This window comes from Pogoniulus pusillus, chromosome 3 (assembly GCF_015220805.1).
Source record: "Pogoniulus pusillus isolate bPogPus1 chromosome 3, bPogPus1.pri, whole genome shotgun sequence".
In the NCBI taxonomy this organism is placed as follows: domain Eukaryota; kingdom Metazoa; phylum Chordata; class Aves; order Piciformes; family Lybiidae; genus Pogoniulus; species Pogoniulus pusillus.
In genome coordinates this window covers 49,042,191-49,064,523 of record NC_087266.1, presented here as the reverse complement: position 1 = coordinate 49,064,523, position 22,333 = coordinate 49,042,191, and the positions used below count along the sequence as shown (strand labels likewise).

At 41.2% G+C, this 22,333-nt stretch overlaps 1 protein-coding gene across 4 annotated transcripts in view; it reads right to left on the bottom strand.

Moving 5' to 3' along the window:
* FNDC3A (fibronectin type III domain containing 3A) overlaps positions 1–22,333 on the bottom strand; it is a 105,306-nt gene that overhangs the window by 76,228 nt on the left and 6,745 nt on the right. For all 4 annotated transcript variants that reach the window (XM_064175796.1, XM_064175804.1, XM_064175817.1 and 1 more), the window contains one exon: positions 9,361–9,489. In XM_064175796.1, the coding sequence (XP_064031866.1) occupies positions 9,361–9,462 (102 nt within the window). In that variant the 5' untranslated portion in view covers positions 9,463–9,489. The remainder of the gene's footprint in view (positions 1–9,360; positions 9,490–22,333) is intronic.

Sequence of the window (22,333 nt, the reverse complement as noted above, 5' to 3'; positions counted from 1 at the left end):
TTGCAACAGTGAAACAAAATCCAAGAGTAAGCTTTCATTTAAGTTCTATCCAGATGCACTGAAATGCAGAAAGTGGCCAACTTAATTCTGGAAAACTAAGTAATTTATCAAAGATTGTCTAAATGGAAAATTGAAACTAAGCAACTCAAACTATCAGTTGCTTAAGATGCTACTGAATGTTCAGAGAATAAAAACCTTCTTTTATAATTAATACCTAAATCTAGAAGTGCTGCAAAGTGCTGTATGTGGCATTGTTCAAGGAAAGCCAGGCACTTTGATCTGATTCATGACTCTTAGATATTGCATTTAAAGTAATTAAAAAAAACCAACTCCTCTTCCTGTAATTATCCTGTCTTCTTTAGAACATTGGTGGAATCAAAACACTCCTGCAATTATTTCAATTATGCATCAAAACTGAACACACTTTTCAGCTGTACTTCAACTGTGTGTACTTTGCAATTCCTGCACTTTGAATGCAAGCTGTACTAGAAGCTGCCACAAAATGCTGTATGTCAAATAGGCAGTATTTGGTGTTCCCCTATGCAAAAAGGTACTTCTGAAAACTGCCTGCTTCCAGGCTCTCTGAACCTGTTGTGAAGATCTTACTGCTGAAAGGAGGGGAAGAATTAGTTTGCTGGCTAGCTCTAATTTGAAACAAGCTGAACAGTTGTGCTGTTAAGTGTTTTGCTAGTATTCTCTCTCCATACGATACCTAGAGATAAACAAACCAAAGAGTTTTACAAACATTGTGAAAGCTAGCCAAGATGAACAAAGTGAGAGGGACAGTTAGCAGATTTGCTAATGATGACACAAGTCAATGGAGATTTTACTAAAAGTAATTTCCTTGTCTGTAATATCTGGACAGGTCTGCAAGTGCCTGGCATTTGCCAAGAAATGATGTCTAACATTGTAAAGCAGTCGCGACCCACCTTTGGCCTACCAGCTGACTACATGCTTTCGGGAAGGTCATAAAGCTACAATTGATCCCTGCTCTGCAGGCTGAGGCAGAGTCCTCTCACCCTTGTCCTGGCTTCCTTTATCCTTCTGAAGTACAAAAACAAGAGCACCTGTCAAACAGGAGAGAAGCTCTACTTCTCTCTTTACAGTCAGCAAGTGCCGTGAGCAAATAGGCAACTGGTGGAGATCTCTACCAAGCATGCAGCAACTGAGCTCACCCAGGTTGTGCAATTTATGTAGTTGTTTCAGGAGTTGAAGTGCTGCTGGGAGATAAAGGTACCACCATCTCCTTTTTAAAGAACTCTGCTGAACAACTCACATCAGAATTGGTGATAAATATCCTTTAAAACCAATATCCTTCCTGCAATGCAGTTGTAACAACTAAGAGAAGAGTAAAAACAAGCCAGGTGAAACAGAATTTGTACAGTCAATTTCTGAATAGTTTAGAAGATTTAAAAAACATATAGCCATTGCTTTAGAAAGTGGCTGAACTAGAAGAGAATTATTTCCCATTTCCCACCTTTGCTTCTGACAATTCAAGAGTCTTGTTTGGGGATATAAGAAGTGAAATGCTGATAATATTTAAGACAGACAGATGTGTCTTCCGTTTTCTACCTCAAAAAGAGCACAGAAGGAAGTACCAAAGGAACAACCATATTCTGAAGTTATTCAAAGTAACATTTCATTTTAAAAACCTCGAAATGAGAATGTTAGGAGTTTCAGTAGCCCTTCTAAAGTAGTCTTTTTTCCCCTGAAAAGGTACCACGGACACACAGCTCTGTGCAGATTTGGGTGTCACTGTGCATCAAAACACTGTACGACAACATAAACCGGAGCTGAAATAGATTAAAAGGCTTCATCCTCAATTTGATCAGGTTGGCAAGGCTCTGCCAATAGTGGACCAAGGGCTTAGTGAGAGAAGTCTTTACAACAGCAATCCTTTCCCAAGTATTTTCCTCCTCTACTTCAAAAAGAGAAAAATTAAGAGTCCAAGGCCATTTTGCACTATGGTGTGTAAGCCAGTCTTTGTTCCTGGAGAATGCCATCCTGGCTGCTCTACGAAGTGTATAATTCTGCAATAACATGGAGACTTAGATGGACTTTGACCAGTTATAAACAGAGAAACCTCTCAATCATCACATGATAGATTATTTCAGTTGGAAGACACCTACAACAATCATCTACTCCAGCTGCCTAGACACCAGTTAAAACCTGTTGTTAAGGGCATTGTCCAAAGCACAGTCACAGAATGGCAGTGGTTGGAAGGGACCTCTGGAGATCATTTAGTCCCATTGCACTCAGTGCCTCTTAAACAATGACAGACCTGGGGGATGGACTGGGATAATGCTGCTTCAAATACCAGGTGTACCTCAGCTATGTTTGCAAAGTGCAATTCTCACATATTGTAAGAGTGGAGTTTCTGTCGTTAAAAATGTGAGTCTGCAAAGCAGTTACATTCTTGTCACAATTCATCAATTGCAACAGCTGTCTTCTAAGGAAATATATATAAGCAGTAAGAGGGAATTTGTAGGTCTTGGGCTCTGGCAGTCAGGTCCTGGCAGTACTGTGTCCCGTAGCACAGAGAAGGGGAGAGAATGGGACCAATGGGTTCAGGACACTGGACATAACTGCGTCCTTGCAAATCTCACTGATGGAGAAGCATGCAGGTTCAGGAACTGGGTCCAGTTGTGTTAGACTGCAGAGAGGAAGGGGGCTATCTCAATGCTTATAGCTCCAGGCAAATTGCCCCTTCTCACCTCACAATATTTAAACAACAAAACCAACCCAGTCACCTTCTAAAAACATGAAAGATGTTGTCTTCCTGATGTCCTTATTTCTCTCCCTAAACTATGACTAATGGATCTTAAATCTGATGTCATCCAGTTCTTGCAACTGTCAGTTTCTGAAGAGATTCATTCAACAGGGGAAATCTTACCTCAAGTATCTTGGGAAGAATCTACTGTATCAGACACCAAAATTAATCTAGGATTCCTATCACACAGAAGGAAACAGATTACTCAGAGAAGTTTTATGAGTGCACTTTTAAACCCCATTAATTTTCATATTGAACATGAGTAAGAAAGGCTATGAACTACGCAGCCTTCACTCTTGTTTCTATATTTATTTTCACAGAGCAAAGACTAAAATAAATATATTTGGATGCTAATATAAACTGTGCAATAAATCTGATGTTGGTTTCTTCTAACCAAAAGCAGCAAAGTATCCATACAGAGCTAGACACCGAAGAGTTTTGAAGCATCACTTCGATTAATCTTGCTGAGTATGATGGTTTCTAGGAAATTTAGAGCTGGTTTTCAATGCACATGCAAATCAAGAATTTAATTATATAAGAAAAAGTTCTGATCTTCAAGGAAAAAAAAATTTAAATGCACACTTAACTCATACAAACCTTTACCCCTCCTGACCAAAAATTAACTCAGATACAAAGATCAAATAACCTTGAGGCATCAGAACTGACATCCTCACAGATCTTCCTTCTTTTGTGGTGTTTTTAGAAGTCATAGCCATGAACCAGTTGAAAGCTTTTGTGGGTAACAAGATTTCTTTTTGTATGTGGACTGTCCAACATGGATTTGATTATGTATTTTCCAGTGATGGTTGCTAATCAATTCTAGAGAAAGCATAGCTTGAAAATCAGCTCCATAAGCTGACACTGTGGCATGACATGCAGAAGATTTGCAGCGACTCCAGTGAACGCGGTTCTGGTGCACTTCAGTGCTATGAATTCACTGAAGGATGGAAGAATAATTGTCACTTAAGTCAATTAAAGTTCAGTTAGATGTATCTGCTAAAGGCCAAGGAGCAAGCACAAAGAATAAAATCATCTCCAACCAAAAAACCCCAAACTACCAGCAGCCACTCATGTACTCTACGAAAGCAAAACACAGATTAAAACCAGCTAAACATGGAAAGCAGTGAGAAGAGTTTTAACAGTATATGTTGTTAAACAATTTTTAGCACAGATGTTTTTTTCCTTGTAGAGAAAAAGACCATGATTTTCAGCAGCAAGATGAAAACAAAGCAGGCTGGAACACGATAATGTGCCATATGCTGTTCAGAAGCAGAAGCTTCAGAACTAAAACTAAGGCAAAGCTTTTAGTAACCTAGTTTACATCTTCACCATTGCATTTCTGCTGCAACTCCACATACACAAAGAAGCTGAAAAAAACCAAAATCAATCCAGGGATTCTCAGAATTATTTCTTTTTATAGCTATCCATTACGCTGCCGACTGAAGACTTCGTCCCATGATAATGCATTCATAATAACTTAAGGTCAGCAGATTAAATATTTAAAGAATAAATTTGGTTTAGAAAGACTAATTTGTAGATTTGATGCTAAATCTCTCATTCAATTCTAAGAATCTGTGCTTCAAACTCACACTCAGCATATGCACCACCATCCCCCCCTTATTACATATATATATGCAGGCAGACGCACACGATGTACATGCACACATTGGGGGCTTCTGGAAAACCCTCTAAGCGTTTGGAGGACAAGCAACCAGCTTCCCAATCTAGAAGTATTACTTCATCACTAAGCCTTGCTGAGAAATGAAGTTGACTGATGACCAAACACTCTGTGTCCCATTCCCCAAAGACATGGAAATGGTTGACGAGTATTTGGCTACCTGTAGAGTGCTCTCTATCTTTTAGCTAACAAAGAACACCAAGGTTATGTAGGGATGCTTTGCTTTGCAACTGTTAGCTTTAGTGGGAAGTTGTGGAGAGGCTCCAGAACTCCGAGGTTGCGGTAATCTTGTGCCAGCAATTTACTGATGTGTTTTGGAAAGTTTCTACAGCACCCAGTGCTATTCCAAAACAATTTAACATCAGCCTAATCTCAGAAAAATAAAGTGTGTTAAAGAAAGTAATTTGAACTCTTGCCACCTCATTTTCCTCTCAATGATGCATTTGCCTGCTCCCAGCAAATCAAGCACATCCTTCCTGTCCAGCCTCAGCAATAATCATAAAGCTTCATTGCAGTAGTTATCCTTATATGAAAAACCCTCCAGCACTTCTGACTTCATAACATGTTTGCTCACTGTTACTTGGTCTCTGTCAACTCCTAAGATCATCTCCATACTTCATCCACTACCTTACTCACCACCAAGGCATAAGTAGCATGTGTTCAACAGGAGTTGGGTAACAGTGATGAGAAGGTGCAAAAGCAGTGTTTCTGTGCTTAACAGAGGAGGAGGAGCTAATGTGCTTGGTTGCTGCACTTCTTTTTCACCCCTTTTGTCCTGTGTAACTAACAGTGATCCCTTGTTTTGCGGGACACAAGGCAGTCACCCACAGCAGCACTGAGTAGCATATGAACATCTGCACAGTTGAAGGCCCCTGTATTTTCTGCCTGAACACACAGTCCTCTAATTTTGTGGACTGTTTTGTTTAATACATGGTGGAAAGTTACAGCTTTAACCTGATCAGACACTTCCTCTAGTTGAAGCACACAACCTTTCATCTTAGCACGTTCAAACATTTGTACTGTTCTTTCACATTTAAACTGCTACCAGAACTTCAAGTATTTGAAATAGATTATCTTGAAGATACAAACCAATACAGAGCTGCACTGAATGGTCCACATTCATTTGAATATAACTCAGTTATTCACTCAATTCTGCTAAGATGCAAGGAGGGGGAAATGGACATTTTACAGCTGAATAAAACCTGCCATGTTTTGGCTACACCTAAGCAGTCTAACAGAGGAAATACTAATACATAAACAAAATATACTTAAATGAACAATTTCCCAAGGGTTTTTTTCAATGCCTTTTCAGCAAGGATCAACTAAAGCTAACAAGAATAGCTACAGTCCAGCCTACACACTGCATAGAAAGAACACAGACAAAACAGCTCTGAACTTTGATTGCAGGAACATAATTTAGTTCTGTCAGCACTACAGATTGTGTTAAGAGATTACGGAATCCAGCAGCACAATGCTGCTACAAAGGAAGAGTTCTTGTATCTGAAGGAAGTAGCTCCTACAGAATGTGTACACTTTAGCTAAGCAAATAGGGTACTAAATAGCAGTGTTCTTTTATTTCTTTTTCTTCTCCAAGACAGATGAAAAAAGGCTGAGAACGAAGTGTTTTCTACTTCAGTACATCACATTCCTTTTGAGAGGATATACCATTTAAAACAAACCTAACACATAATTTTAATTCCCTTATGAACCAATACCAGCCTGCCCAACCTTTCTGTGGGCAAAGGCTTAAGTGGGCAACCTTGACAGAGGAGGCAGTACCTGCAGTTGTAGATCTAGATATGGAAAATGCAGAAAGGATTTTCTGCTTAGCGGTGGCTTTTAAATGATCAGATACAGAGAGGATTTCCAAAAGTTTCCTACCATTGAACAGATGCTTTTGCAGATTCATCATGAGTCACAGAAGCACAGAACCTTAGAGGCTGGAAGGGTCCTCCAGAGATCACCGAGTCCAAACCCCCTTACCAAGGCAGGATCCCCTAGGATACTTCACACAGGAATGCATCCAGGCAGGCTTTGAAAGTTTCCGGAGGAGGAGGAGACTCTGCAGTCTCTCTGAGCAGCCTGTTCCAGTGCTCTGTTACCCTCACTGTAAAGGAGCTTCTCTTCATGTTGAGGTGAAACCTTGTACTGAAAGCCCTAGGTCTCTCAATCTCTCTTCATAAGGGAAATGCTCAAGTTCCCCAACCACCTTCGTGGCTCTCTGTAGGATTCTCTCCTGCAAGTCCCTGTGTCTCTTAAACTGGGAAGCCCAAAGCTGGACACAGTATTCCAGGTGTGGTCTCACCAGGGCAGAGTAGAGGGGAAGAAGAACCTCCCTAGACCTGCTGGACACACTGTTCTTGATGCATCCCAGGATACCATTTGTTCTCTTGGCCACAAGGGCACATAGCTGTCCCGTGGAGAACTTGCTGTCCACCAGGACTCCAAGGTCTTTCTCTATGGAGCTGCTTTCCAGCAGGGTCATGTATCAGATGCAAAGGGAGGCCAGAAGATGAAAGTCACAACTTCCATTAGATGTTGTGGAAGACCAAACTGCAGACAACACTGCAGAATAACTGCTAGTTATCACAAACCAAACTGACATTCTTTACTGATAACTGAGAACCAGCCCAATCTAAAGAGACTCTTTTTGCTTTGTTAAACAATAGCACTGCCAGTTCCATTTTCAGACTGCATTCTTAATGCTTTCATTAAAAGAAACAAACAGCTACACCAAATCTGATGGTTTTTCCTTTAAGAATATTAGTGGAGCCCCCACAAATTCATTTCTTTGAAGAAATTTGTTGCTTGTTTTCCAGTTTCAAACTTGCTTGCCATCAGAAAATGACAACATTTTAATGAGTAACAATCCCCAAAACAATATTTCTCCTCATCTCTGACACAAAATTGTGCACCATTATATAGTAAGCTTGACAGTACAGCTTGATAGACATATATTTGGGGAAGCCAGAACAAGTAGCTCAGTCTCAAGTATCTTAGAAAGGTCATGGTGATTAGAGGAGGTTCCCAAGGACTGGAAGAAAGCAAATGTCACTGCAACCTTCAAAAGAAGGAAAGGAGAGGATCCAAGGAGCTACAGGCCAGTCAATATCACCTTCAGCTCTGAGAAGATGAGTGCACAAATCTTCCTAGAAGCCATTTCCAAACATGCTTAAGATACAAAGGTGGTTAGACACAGTCAGTACAGATTCACAAGAGGAAATCATGTCTGACAAACCTGCATGGTTTTCTAAAACAAAATTACTAACTTGGTGAATTAGGAGAGGGCAATAGATAGCCTTTATCATGAATTTAGCAAGGCTTTTGGTGCTGTTTTGCATCAGGCCCTGCTGTGAAAGGACAAGGTGTGATGGGTTTGAACTAAAATGCGACATTTAGACTAGATGCAATGAAGAAGTTTTTTACATCAAGGGTGGTCAGACACTGGCTCAGGTTGCACAGAGATGGGAGATTCCCCATTCCTAGAAACATGCCAGGACAGGCTGAAGGGGCTGTGAGCAACCTGCTCTAGTTGTAGATGTCCCTGCTGATTACAGGCGGTTGGACTAAATGACCTCGAAGGGTCCTTTCCAACCTAAAACATCTGTGTTACTACCCCACAAATTCATTCCTCTTTGTGACAAATATGTCTTCTGTATAAAGATCAAACGTGGGAAGGGAAGATTATATGGCACTTCCCTGGATCATCAGGTTCAGTCTCTTGCTATCACAGGCAGTGATCTTCCAATCCATTTAGACACTTCAAACCACTTAATTTTTTCATTCCTTTTCTCCTGTTCCAAGTTGCTTGTACAGGGTTAACCCTCCTCCCCAGGGGTGGGTCTGAACACCCCCAGGTGATTCATGGTTAGCCCACTCCCCCTTCCTGCCTAAACCTCTATAAAAGCAGGGGGGATTTCCTGTTCTCTCTCTCTCTGCCTCCCTGCTTACCAGCATCACCATCCTGCTCCTGGTTCTCTGTTTTATGACGTGGCCATCACCCACGAGGCAGACAAAGCCATTGCCATCAAAATCTGGTTGTATTTACACAATTTGTGTTTTGTTTTTCCCTTCCCTATACCTTTGTAACTTCCCTACCTCAGGTACCTTTTTAAAAAGAAGAAAAGTTTAACAATAAATTAACTTCCAAATCCAAGTGAGATTATTTATTTGGGTGTGCTTACCTTTTGCTCTCTCTGCATCTAATTCCTTTCCTTTGGGAAAGAAGGGGGGAAGAGGGAAGGGCACTCTATAAAATTGCTTTTGGCTCTATCAAATATATTTGAGTCTCTGGGATTTAAACTACAACTGACACAACTAGACTGCTCCAGAACTATATCTGTCTGGGGGCCAAAATATTCTTCCCAGATAAGGAGAATACATACTTTTTTGCCAATACTTCCCTCCTTATTGGAGATGACCCTTCTCAAGTTTTCTGAAGTCATAATCCATTTTTTCCTAACAGCTTGCCTAGCTTTAGATAAAAAGATACAATAAAATGAAGAAACATCCAGACACCATTCAAGATACCCATTTGCAAGCAAGTGTCAGTCTGGAGGCCATAGAGTTGTTAGCACATGTTGTGCCTGAGGTAGTAAGCTCTACCATAGGGGAAGGGCTATTAACTTGAACAATGTCATGTGGCAATTTAAATAATTAGTTACAAATTAAGATTCAAGCTTGGCTAGACAATTTGGCAGCTGTGAAGATGTTATTTCACAAGAACATGCTCCTTACAGATCTCTTCTCTGCACCAGCTTTACCTTCACCTTAATCTCTGAAACAGATGCACAACCAAAGCTGCACAAAAATATCCCAGGTGAAGGCTCACCACCTTTACAGTGTCAATATGTCAATGACACTGTTGGAAGAAGGAAAAAACCAAACCAAAACAATACTGAAGTTTCCTTACCTGTTGTGCTCCATCCCCACTAACAATAGGGGAAGTTAGAAGAGGGATTTCACTACTTATAATCGAAGTGGTATCCAGTAATGGTGGATGTTCTGCCATCATTGATGGTACACTAATTCACAAGATCACCTGCAAAGAGAAGTTACTCAAATGGTTAAACTATATAAAAGCTTCTCAGTAATTACCCTTAAAAAAATAGCCTCACTTAAAAGAAAAAAAAAAAAAAGTAGTAAAATGCAGACACTCTTAGAAAGTATTTCCACAACATCGCAGCAAGGATGGAAATCTGAAGCTGTGCTTTGCCGGCCAGTACAAGCCTCAATTACACAGAGGGTGGTTTAGACCCCCTCTAGTGGCTGCATCCTAGAAGAAGCAACAGCACAGTCCTGGAGGTAGCAAACGTGAATACTTCAACTTGGATTGCACACTTAGATCTTGTCTGAATTTGAAGGAAAAACAAGAATGAAAAAGAAAAAGAGGAAGCTGCTGCCTTCAAGCTTGCACACAAAGTGTTCTTGTTTATACCGAAGTGGTAAAAAACGAGATCTATAGAGGGACACTCTCTGTGAGCAACCCATTTCCCCTGCTGTTAGAACAAAGGAGACACTTCCTTTAGAAACAACTGGTTACTAGGAAGTGCTCAAGTGAGACACAAGCGAATGAAATATCCTCTGCACAGTCTGACATTTCTTTCCTTTTCAAATGTGTCAAACCCAGGATTAAAGCCATGTCATTTTGATAACCAGTTCCCCTTTTATAGCTTTACCAAAAGCTAAAACCTGGAGGGGGGGGAAGAGGGTAATGCCTGCACACGAAATTATAATCCTCATAACCACCCTACAAAACATAAACCCCTCACTAGCACACACTGTAAAGTTACATGATACCAGATCACAAGAAAAGCCACACAAACAAGAGGCCCATGAAAGCAGTGATCCGCTTCAACTCTGGTGTCAAGTAGCAGCACAACATAAAGCAAGATTCAGTGGAGCATCCCTTTCAATTACATTGACATGTCATAAGTAATGTGCTTTATGGTATTTTGTGTGATAGTGAAAACTGGATGGAAGAATTAAGACCAGAAAATCTGAAGATTACTATTTGTCCATGCTGGAAATACCTACTGCAAGTCTAATAAACTGCTTTTGAAACTGTATTTTGTTAATAAAACCAAACCAAAACACCCACAAAATCCCAGCAACACAAAACAACCACACCGTGAAAGCAATAAACAGTAAGTTATAACCTTCACTCCATCCCAGTCAGACTCCTTACACTTAGCTTTTTAAATAAAGCCCAAGTAGATTAAGAAGCATTAAGAAATATGTATTTCTCAACAAAACACAAAGTCAGGTGCAAAGAATTCACTAGAGGTGAATTCCCACCAGATACTCCCATTTTGCATTTGAAAATAGAAACTTTAGGGTAGATTTGGGTCCAATATTTGGTCTATTCTTTTGTTGTTCAGATGAAACTTCCAGTTCTGGGCTCCTCAGTTCAAGAGAGATGTTGAGATACATCAACGTGTCCACAGGAGGGCGACAAAGCTGGGGACGGGCCTGGAGCACAGCCCTGTGAGGAGAGGCTAAGGGAGCTGGGGGTGTGCAGCCTGCAGCAGAGGAGGCTCAGGGGGGACCTCATTGCTGTCTGCAGCTACCTGAAGGGAGGCTGTAGCCAGGTGGGGGCTGGTCTCTTCTGCCAGGCAACCAGCAACAGGACAAGGGGACACAATGTCACATTGTGCCAGGGCAGGTCTAGGCTGGATGTTAGGAGGAAGTTGTTGCCAGAGAGAGTGATTGGCATTGGAATGGGCTGCCCAGGGAGGTGGTGGAGTCACCATCCCTGGAAGTGTTCAAGAAAAGCCTGGACGAGGCACTTGGTGCCATGGTCTGGTTGAGTGGCTAGGGCTGGGTGCTAGGTTGGACTGGATGAGCTTGGAGGTCTCTTCCAACTGGTTGATTCTATGACTAGGACAAGAATCACCTACTACATTACTTCTGAAGCAGAGCTGCCTCTCTTAGCCAGTACTTGGAGTAGCCTTGTGAAAATAAATAAGTATAATGCCAAATTCACCCAGCCTGGCAGTAAATAATGTTAACAGGGTTTTAAAGTTTTGCCTTGATATCATGTAGCTAACCAAATTCTCTCTACTAGCGCCTCTGGAGCTCTAACACAGTTATACTGTCTGCCCATGAACAGAGATAACTACTCATTACAGCATGTAACCAGTGAAGAGATACCAAATAAAATTCAAGGCATAATAAATTCCTAATTGAAGGAATGATAAATGATGCTGACTTCAGTACCAAGTTGTAGAGATGACATTTGGTTAACTTCAGAGCTGCTGTTACTACTCAGAACCTTTCTCCAAAGCTATCTCCATCCCAACCAATTGACCATTTTTACTTGTTTGCCCTTCTAAGGCAGATGTTGTACATCTGCTGTGGGCTGAAATGTCTAGTTCAGGGCTGCAAGTACAAGATGACTCAGGCAGAACAAAGGCTTCATATTTCTCAGAAAATGCATTAACAAAGCACTATAAGGCTCTCATACAGCTACACATACACTATGACTTAGCTATTCCCATACTGGAGGTTGTTCTACCATAAAAAAATTGAATTTGGGAAGGGAAAAAAACTCCCAAACCAAACCACAAACCACACCCAAAAGGCATTCTGTAATTATTTTTCAGGTTTCATCTGCGTTCCTGGTATACACTGCACAGATCAAAGCTGGGGGAAAAATTCCCCTAGATTAAAAAACTTTGAAATCTAACTGTGATTATTTAAGAATTCACCACCACTTATGTCATTTATACTTCCTTCACCAGATTAATTAGTCTCCCAAGCAATAAAGGACAGAGTTTTATATTTCTACCTTACTTTAAAAGCTTTTCCCACTCAAGAATACCTCCAGGCTACAGTCAGCCCCCAGTACTTCTGCAGGTGGCAGAGGGCTGATGAAAGTTACTTGGATCACCTTCCAAGCTTGCAAGTTTGATAGCAAGCTTCCCAGGACACTATCCAATCACCATTTAATGGAAAATGTATGCACAGCCAGGAAGCAGAGGTTAGAATGAAGGTCTCCCTCCTCCCACAACAGCTCCAATCAGACCTGCTCTTGTGCCATCTCCTGATCTTACAGCTCCAAATACTTTGTGCTCCTATCTAAGGTGTCACAGACTGAAAAGTAATTCCAATGATGCAAGTTAAATTGGCTTGAATTTCCCAAAGTTTAAGTTGAATACAGCTCATCATTCCCAAGGCACCATGCTAATGACTAGCCTCTTACATAAAAAAGCATTAACCACCTTTAGCACACACAGTGACTTCTGACTGATTCATAACTTAAGATGCACTCAGTGCTATCACCATGTATTAGGCACAAATCAGAACAGGTCTATCAAATTGGACACGAGTGAGAATTGAACACAACTCAAGCTGACTCAAACACGATTGTCATGGCAACTTGTTCAGCCCTTCCAAGACAGAAGCAGCTCTGGACATACCCAACACTTGGTCTCAGGTTCATTCATTGAGTCTCTTGCACAGGTGTTCAATAATTTGATTTGTATGAAAACTAAATTTCCATAGGCACCCCAGTGCTTGAGTGGATAGTCCACCTTTGGAACACAACCTCCAGTGCCTTAGCAGGGACATAACTAAATTCCATGTCTGGATCCAAGCATTTGATTTATACTGGGAGACAAAGCATACTGCTCATTGATAAACCCTGACAGGAGGCAGTAGGTATAGTGTAATTCTTGACACCCTCTCCAACAACAATAGAAGTGCTACCTGGCAGACTGTGCAATCAATCTAGGGCAAAAAAAAGGTAAAAATCAATGCTTTCCTGACAATACATTATTAGATTTCTCTGCAGTGCCTCTGAACTCGTCTTGAAGACTAAAGGTTTAAACTTCACACCAGCATGGGTCTATGCTACACATCATCAAAAGCCTTTTCTTCAACAGCAGTCAAGAGGCAACAATCTGTACAAGGCAGTGGGCATAATCTGGACAGACAGTAGGACTGGGGATGTTCACCAGGTGCAGATTATTTTTTAGCTGTGAAAACAAAGATATGGATAAGAATCTGAAATGGGAAAAGTTCCATACCAGAAGAAGTCACATAAAAGGGACAAAATGTTGGCATCAAAATAATCAGAAATGCTCAATAAATGTACCTTGAAACTAAATGTCATTATACCACATTTGATGTAAGGATATCAAATGGGCCCAGACAAGACAAGATCAGACCTAGACAGCTTGCATTCAGGGATTCTGGAAGATCTACCTAGATCCTTGAAAAAGACTTGTAAAAGACTTAGAATCATACAATGGTTTGGGTTGGAAGGGACCTCCACAGGTCATCTAGTCCAACCCCCTCTGCAGCAAGCAGAGGCATCCTCAACTAGATAAGGTTGCCCAGAGCCCTGTCAAGCCTCACTTTGAATACCTTCAATGGTGGCCCCTCAACCACCTCCCTGGGCAACCAGTGGTCCACTACCCTCATGGGAAAGAGCTTGTTTCTGACATCTAATCTAAACCTACTCTTCCCTAGTTTGAAACCATTACCCCTGGTCCTATTACAACAGGCCTTTGTAAAAAGACCCTCTCCATCCTTATTGTCGATCCCCTTCAGGTACTGGAAGGCTGTTATTAGGTCTCCCCAGAGCCTTCTCTTCTCCAGGCTGAATAATCCCAGCTCCCTCAGTCTGTCTTCATAGCAGAGTTGTTCCAATTCCTTGAGCATGTTTGTGGCCCTCCTCTGGACCTGTGGCATCAGGTCCATGTCCTTCATGTATTGAGGCCTCCAGACCTAGACACAGTAGTCAGTGATGTCTCACCAGAGCAAAGTGTCAGAATCAGCTCTCTGGATCCACTGGCAGCACATCTTTTGATGCAGCCCAGGATGCAGCTTGCCTTCTGGGCTGCAAGCGCACACTGTCAGCTCATGTCCAGCTTCTTATCCATCAGCACCTCCAAGGCCTTTTCCACAGGGCTGCTTTCTATCACCTTATCCCCCAGTCTGCACTGATAGTGAGGATTGTTCTGGACTAGGTGCAGAACTCTGCACTTGCTCTTGTTGAACCTCACGAGGTTCATCTGAGCCCACCTCTCCAGCTTGTCCAGATCCCTTTGGATGACATCCCATCCCTCTAGCATATCAACAGCATCATCCACCTTGGTGCAAACTTGCTGATGGTCACTCCATCCCATTGTCTAGATCATTGAGAAAATTATTTCAGAGCACAGGTGCCAGTATGAACCCCTAAGGGACATCACTTGTCAGTGCTCTCCATCTGGACTGCAAGCCCTCAAGCACTGCACTCGGGATGCAACCATGGAGCCAATTAACTTGAGTCTTGGGCAAGTCTCAGAGGTCTGGAAGTAAACTAAAAGTCTCACATCAAATACTCTAGTGTAAAAGGTTGAATAGGACAGTGTAGGTCTGTCAGCAAACACAAGTGAATAGTCAGTGCTGGCTCTGTAAAGATCAAGTATGATCAATAGAAAAAAGCTTATCTAATTGATGAGGATCTTCTGGTGATGGATATAGCTGATAACAGGTACTAAGAAGAGAAGTGGAAAAAACAATCTTAAATCTGTTTGGCATTACATAACGTTTCTCCTCAACACAAACATGGAACAGGTATTACACAGATTAAAGCTGGGCAGACAGCTCTTAAATATTAACAGTAAATACAGTTGTTGAGCAGGTGAGTTTCCAACAGCAAGGAAAGGTATCAGTTCTTGACATCTCACTACAGAACATGTTTTTTTAACTTGGCTCTCAGGAAAATTGAAAAAAAAAAAAAAGGAAAAAGGAAGTCAGGTGCTCAGGAGGAAGCCTGGAAATGACAAACCATGGCAGTGATAAGAGATCAAGTCATTGTACCCCATTAGAGTGGTATGAATAGCTTGAAATGCTAGGTTTTACTACATAAACAAAGATAACCCTTCTAAAAAACCCCAAAACCCCACCCTCAACCTGTGCAGGGTTGATTCTGAAAAGGCTAGGACAAGGAAAGTGGACAGCCAAATACAAGCTCCCCAAAAGGCACTATCAGTTCTATTAACAGGTGTACCCCACTTAACAAGGAGGGCATTTTCCGTCTTCAGCTGCAGAGAACTATAATCTCTACTGCAATAACATAATAAGCTCCAGTTTGCTGCTTTAGAATTGTTAATACTTGTTCAAAAGAGTAGTACAAGTGACTACAGCTTCCTGACAATATTGTTCTGTATCAAAAATACCAAAAGCAAAGTACGTGCATATGGTAAGGTCAGCCTCTACCCCACACAAAATTCTCTGGGTGACATACCTCTCTTCCAACTCCACTCAGTTTCTCAACAGACTCAGGATTTAGTGAGGTCTTGAAAAGGACACAAGAGAATCAACTTGCATTTGGACAACAGCTAAGGCTCAGTCCACAGAGCCGTGACAAAATTCACTAGCCTACTGTCAGATTTCCTGCACCACTGAAAACAAATGGACACAGCAGCCTTCAGAAGGGGTAAAATAACATGCAGGATGGCTCTGAGGATTTATTTAAAGCCAACTCACTGCACTGTTCTGGTGGACATATTAAAAGGGAACAGACAAGGAGGACAGCACATTAGATGAATAGATAGGTAATACACTGTTGCTAAGCACAGCAACAGCAGCTGAGAAGTAATTTTCTACTGGTGGTGCATTAAAGGCATGGTTATTTAGAAATGTATACTGACTCATGCACAACAACAACTGCTGCATGAACAGCTCTCTCATTTCTTGTCCTGCTACTGAATGAAGTGGCAGTAGGCATTCAAAGCGTAATTCAGAATTTCTAACTCAGCTGACACTGTTCCTTCAGAAGCTGCATTGAGTTCATCCTAGGATGTGAGAAGTACAAGGTCCAGTGAGACTCCAACCAAATGCTTTGTATGAGACTTAGGTTTCAAACTCAACTGAGCTTCTATTAACTTTCCTTATTGTATCAATTAGAAAAAGCTTTGCAGGATTTTTCTGAAGGCCATCAAAGCTGAAGCAAAGCAAAGGCATCTGAATTTACTGGACATGACTTGCAGCATAACACATTCCTTAATGGTTCCTCAGGCATGAGCTATGGGTTACACTACCATGTCAAAGGGCTAAGTGGCATTTCAGCTCAAACACCAAGTTCCATTCAGTAATTCTGAACTGCAGTGACAGTTTAACTCAATCCTGCATAACTCCATCCTTCATATTTTGTCCCTTTAATGTTTATGTAGCACTACTCTTATGTTCTAAAGACATACAAAACTCTTTTTATTCAGACACGTGTTCATTAAGGGTTAAGAAATATTTCAAGGGTGAGATCATTAGGCAGTTGCATTTCCTCTGCAGATGCAAAGGATCAGCATTTCCACCTCCAAGAAACTAGCAGCTGATCTTAAGGATAGCCTCCAAAAACGCATCAGCATTAAGTCAGCTGGATCACCAAGGTAAAACAACACGAGTCAGCAGCACATGTTCTTGCAGCAGGAAACACTAACAGCAGCACACAGGGCTGCACTGGCAGCAAAACATAGCTGATGGGTTGAGGGAGGTGATTATTCACCACTACTCAGCACTTAAAATGTGGCATCTGGAATACCATATCCAGTTTTAGTATTCTGAGACACCTTTTCCTTCCCAGTTTAACAGAGATAGAACAGTGAAAGTGGGCAGCCAAACACAAGTTGCCCAAAAGACTGCTACCCAGCTTAAGCTCACAGAAGACAAAAGAAGCTGAGAACACTAGAGTAGCCAAAGGGTCACCTACTGCTTGGATCCCACTGCCTGAAGGATGCTTATTACAGAATCATAGAATTGCTTAGGTTGGAAAAGACCTTTAAGACCATCTGACAGTTGTTGAATAGAAAGAAGTCCAACTGCTAACCTAACACTGCTAAGTCCCACTTCCCTGGGCAGCCTTATGTCAAATTCTTCTTGGAGGCATACAGCAGAAGCACAAGAAGTGATGGACATACTTTGTACTACTGGAAATGTTCTAGCACTAAGGGGAAAAAAAGACATCTTCACAATGTTAAGTGGCATTCTCCTCATCTGCTATTACTAGCTTGCCCATTCTAGCCCACTGAGGGTGGTGATGGGGAGAGTGTAAGTTTTCCTCTCTGGCTGACATAGCTGTAGCTGCCCTTCTTGTCATTCTTTGCATCCCTTGCCAAGTTCAGCTCCAGCCACAGCCCAGCCTTCAGGACCTCATTCCTACACAATGAGGCAACATCCCTATACACTTCCCAAGACACCTGTTCCTGCTCAAACTGCCTGTGCAATTCCTTCTTGCCTTGTAGTTTGACCAACAGGTCTTGACTCCACCATTCTGGTCCCTTCCCTGATTGATTTCTTACACCTGGGGATCAAGAGCTCTTGCCCTTTACCAAGTTATTCAAAATTTGCCAGCTCTGTTCTGATTCCTTGTCTTTGAGGACTATTTCCTAGGGGATCCTATTGAGTAACTCCTTGAAGAGCTGGAAGTTTGCTTTCCTAAAATTCAGGGTCCTGACTATGCACCTTGTCTAACTCATATCCTTTAGGACTGTGAACTCCACCAGTGCACAATCACTGCAGTCCAGACTGCCTCCAGTCTTGACATCCCTGGTGACCTCACACGCATTGGTGACCTGCAGATCCACTGTAGTATCTGCTAAGATAGGGCTGTCTCTTTCCTGTCTGTTTTAAATCATAATCGAGGCACTCCAGGAGTCTCCCGGCTTGCCTGCAGCTTGCTGTGTTACTTTTCTAGCAGATGTCAGGGTGGTTGAAAGCTCCGAGGAGGGCAAGAGCCTGTGATTGTGATGCCTCCTGTAGCTGGAGTAAGAATGCTTCATCGGTGGGCTCCTCCCGATTGGGTGGCCTCAGTAGATACCAACTGCAAGGTTTCCCTTGTTCTTGCCTCAGTCTCCAAGACAAAGACAGCAGGGAACTTTAAAAACAAGTATTTTTCAAACAGATGAACTAATAAAGGCTTATTTTAGATTAGACTCACATCCGAGTGACTCTTCAGGAAGGTGCAAACTACTAATTAAGCTTTTCCTGCACTTGAGGAGTTCCTCAGCACTCCCCATGCCCATTCTTTAGTGCACACTGAGATAGATTTATTCTTTATTTCCTAAAAGGATACCTCTTGCCTGCCACTCGGAGAACTTGTGAAAATAACTATCACCATTTGTTTCAAGTTGTCAAATCTGCTATCCAGTTCAGAAGTCATCAAGGAAAAGAGGACAAATACAAGTGCCCAAGGTGTAAAAATACACTAAAATGAAGAAAAATCTAAAACCAAAACACACCAATGCAGACCTAGGGTGAAGGGGAAAGGATAAAGCATATGGTGAAACAGGTGTTCATCATGTCACTTCATGCACCACTGGAAAATTCTCAGATACAGTGATGTGGCTGGCATAGAACTGTATTAAAATATTATGGATCTCTGAGCAAGAAAGCTGTAGCTGAGCTATTAGAAGTTATGAAGCATGCTGAAGGGTTTTGTGTTTGGTTTTAAGAATCAGAATTGAGCAGAACAATTGGAACCTTCCCCCTCCTCCCCTATATTTACCACATTTCCTAGTAACACAGTTTTGAAGGTAGCAGTTACAGTATACTGACTTTTCTTTTTCAGCTGTGAACTAATTGTTTCAATTCATACACTATTTATTTTAAATATGTGCTTTTTTCCCTCCTGAAATATTTCTCCTATTTTGAAAAAAGCATCTCCTAGAGAACTTGATGCAACATTTTCCAACAGATGAGAGAGACATTATTTTTTCTTAGAGGAAAGGTATTTTCTGGAACATTTCTATTCCACTAATTTGGAAATCTCCTTTGAAGTAAAGTAAAACTGAAATGGCTATTTCCTTCAGTCCCATGCATAATACTAAAGTTAGGCAACAGAGGAAATTTATTTAAAAGCATGTGTTTGTAATGTAAATTAATAAAGTCAAAGCCTCCCATTCACTAGAAACTGTAAATAATAAATAGTTACAAATTAAAACAAAACATTTTAATAAGCACTGGAACACCCCATAAGAAAAAAGAATCTACAACCTTTACCATAAATACAGAAATACTTCAGCTGCAGCTCTCAAGTGCTGTCACTGACACTCCCTAGACACAATTCTCAAAGAGGACTGAGAAATACGATGCACATCCCTGTTCATGCTATGCTACCACTGGAAGGTGAACACTAAAAGTTGTAAAATGAATGCAATACTCTCATGAAGAAAATGCTAACTGATGACTGAATGCAAGGTGCACTTGAACAGTCAAAATGGTTACTGGCTCTATCTCACACCCAGTAATTATTGCTTGTTCTATTGAGAGAAAGAATGGCCAAGCCACAAACAGCAAACTTCAGCATTGCAGGATTTAAGTGCATTACAGTAAAATGAATATTTACTTCAGGCTACCTTCATATTTTCATACTGCAGGTTGTGATTTAGAAGTAGATTCAAACACAGTTCATGTATTCATGCTATGAGTACCATAACCTGTACGAGAAGGCAGAGTAGATAATTTGAAACACTCCAGCTGTTCAAGTTTAAAACACTTCTATTTATGAGCCAGTAGGTTTTGAATGCGAGCCAAAAAGCTAAGCTCTTACTAGTAGCTGACGTAAAACCCCCAACTTTTGAAGGTGGCCACTACGTAGAGGAGAACTAGACACTGATGAACCAGTCATCTGGAAAGGCACAATATGTTCATGGACAGTTAGCACCAAATCTTGTCCAGCTTAATAAATGCTTGACTGTACATAACAAGGCCAGCGTAACAGAGACGATCTGAAATCACATTCTGTTATCAAAGGTTATTGCCGGTTCTTGAACAGCCACCCACAGACCTTATCTGGATTAAGAACACATAACTTGAAGCTGTTGCATAAGGAGGATTCCGTACTTTCCAGCTATCTGCCTCTCCCTCTTACACCTTCAAAGGAAAAAAAAGCCTAAACTGCTTGTGTAACTTTTAGGAAGTAGTAAGTACAACCATATCACAAATCAGAATGGATCTGTTCCTTTTACTCAGAATTTGGTAGTGTGTGCTTAAAGACCAACAAGCAAGTTGTTGGACGATGGGTGCAAACTTATGCCCTGTCTTCAGGAAACACAGCAATCTGAATCACTGCCACACATTATTTAGCAGCTATGTTGTGGCCTCCTCTCTCTTACAGAGGAGCAAACAACTTCCTTTACAATACTCCTGGGAAGCATCCTCAAAATGCCATTAGGAGAGTCAACTGCACGGTCTATTCTTTTGCACCACTTACAAAGATCTCCAATGTCATTGCAGGTTTTTAAATGCTAGGTTAATCAAAACTACGGGGCTGTTCTGTTTTGAGCTTTTCTTACTCTCCAAACTTCCTTAAAAACTCCTACTTTTGTAACAGCAAGACGAGGTTCTTCTAAGCTTCTGCCAGGACTGGATTTCCTTCAGTTTATTTTCTGAAAATCACATGGGTCCAAAAGCAGCTTGGTCTCTCCAAGTTAACCATTTCTCCTGCCTTCGTTTCTGCTTAAGACCGTGCTTATTTTTTGAGAAAACAAGGGAGTTCAACAGCAAGAATCTTCTTAATTTGCTATTGACTCCCCCTTTTCAGTAGCTCTAAGTTTCAAGGACAAATTTTCAACATCATTTTTCATGATTCCTTTAAGGCAAACTAAAAGCACAAATATATTTTTATTAATGGGATGCAGCTACTCAGCGAGGTAAATTTATTGCAGAGACAGCTGCTGGTGTTGGAGCTGCAAGGAGTGCACGAGTCAAGCAGAACAAGCAGCTTTTAAAGAACTCTTAGGAAACAGCTTTTTCCTCATTCTGAAAACTGAAAACTCTGTTATCCAAATGCAAGATGGCACAGGATCCATTTGCTTACAAGTCTAACAGATTTCAATGCTTCTGTCAAGTGATTCTTCTTGGAAAATCTGTAGGTCTCTGCTTTCGTAAGGTACAGGATAACAGCACAGAACAGGACAAGACAGCCATATGGAAACTACTTCCCAAGAGTAAAATCCACTCCAAAAGAGAGTGTTTTGATGCCTAAAAAAGAACTGTGGAAGATGATTTTTTTTAAGACTTCAAACTGCTGTGTGCCAGTCCTGCTAAACTGCATGAGCAGCATCCAGTTGCACTACCACCAGCAACTGCTCAACAACAGTGAGTGAAACCAAAGGAGGGATGTAGTTTAAAACTCATCTTAGACAAATTGATTAGTTTTAACATAAAACACTTGCCTGATCCATTTAACTTATTCAAGCATACAAATGAATGCCAAGCACAAGAACAGACAAACAGAAACTGCTTCTTCCAGTGTCAATGCACAGCACTCATGAAGCTACAGAGCACAACAGTAAAAAAGGTCAAGAGGCTGTCACCCTGGTCGGTGCTTCACTTCCTTAATATTAAACTTAGTCACAGTGGTACTGAAACTTGCATGCCATACAGAGCTTAGAGTTAGATGGTAAGCTGAATGTAGCTCTTGAAAACTGAATATGCTACTCATGCAAGGGTTCTCCAATGGAAGAGTCTCTGCAGCTACTAAAGAGAAAACACAAAAACAAGGGCAGGCTTCACAGATGATACCAACACTCCCTTCTTCCAAGTTCCATCCAATTCCCTAAGAAAAGTTTCAGTCAGTCAAAACACCATGGGACCAAGTAGGCTGATGGCCTAATGAAGTCAAGAGCACAAAGCTGCTCTCAGATTCCTGTTTTTACAGATGAAGTTGCAATGCTGAATTTGTTAACAAAAACAAAGCCACAAAAATCAGAAACTAACCTGTTTGGAGCTGTATTTCCATGATGTAGATAATTAAGTGTATTACTTTCAAGCTACATTACCTAAATGATGGTGATTTACCCTTACTAGTGAAATGCCATCAACTGGAATGTGTATACATATGAATGTTAGCACATCAATCAAGTTATTAGCCTGAAGATACTAAAACAAATTCA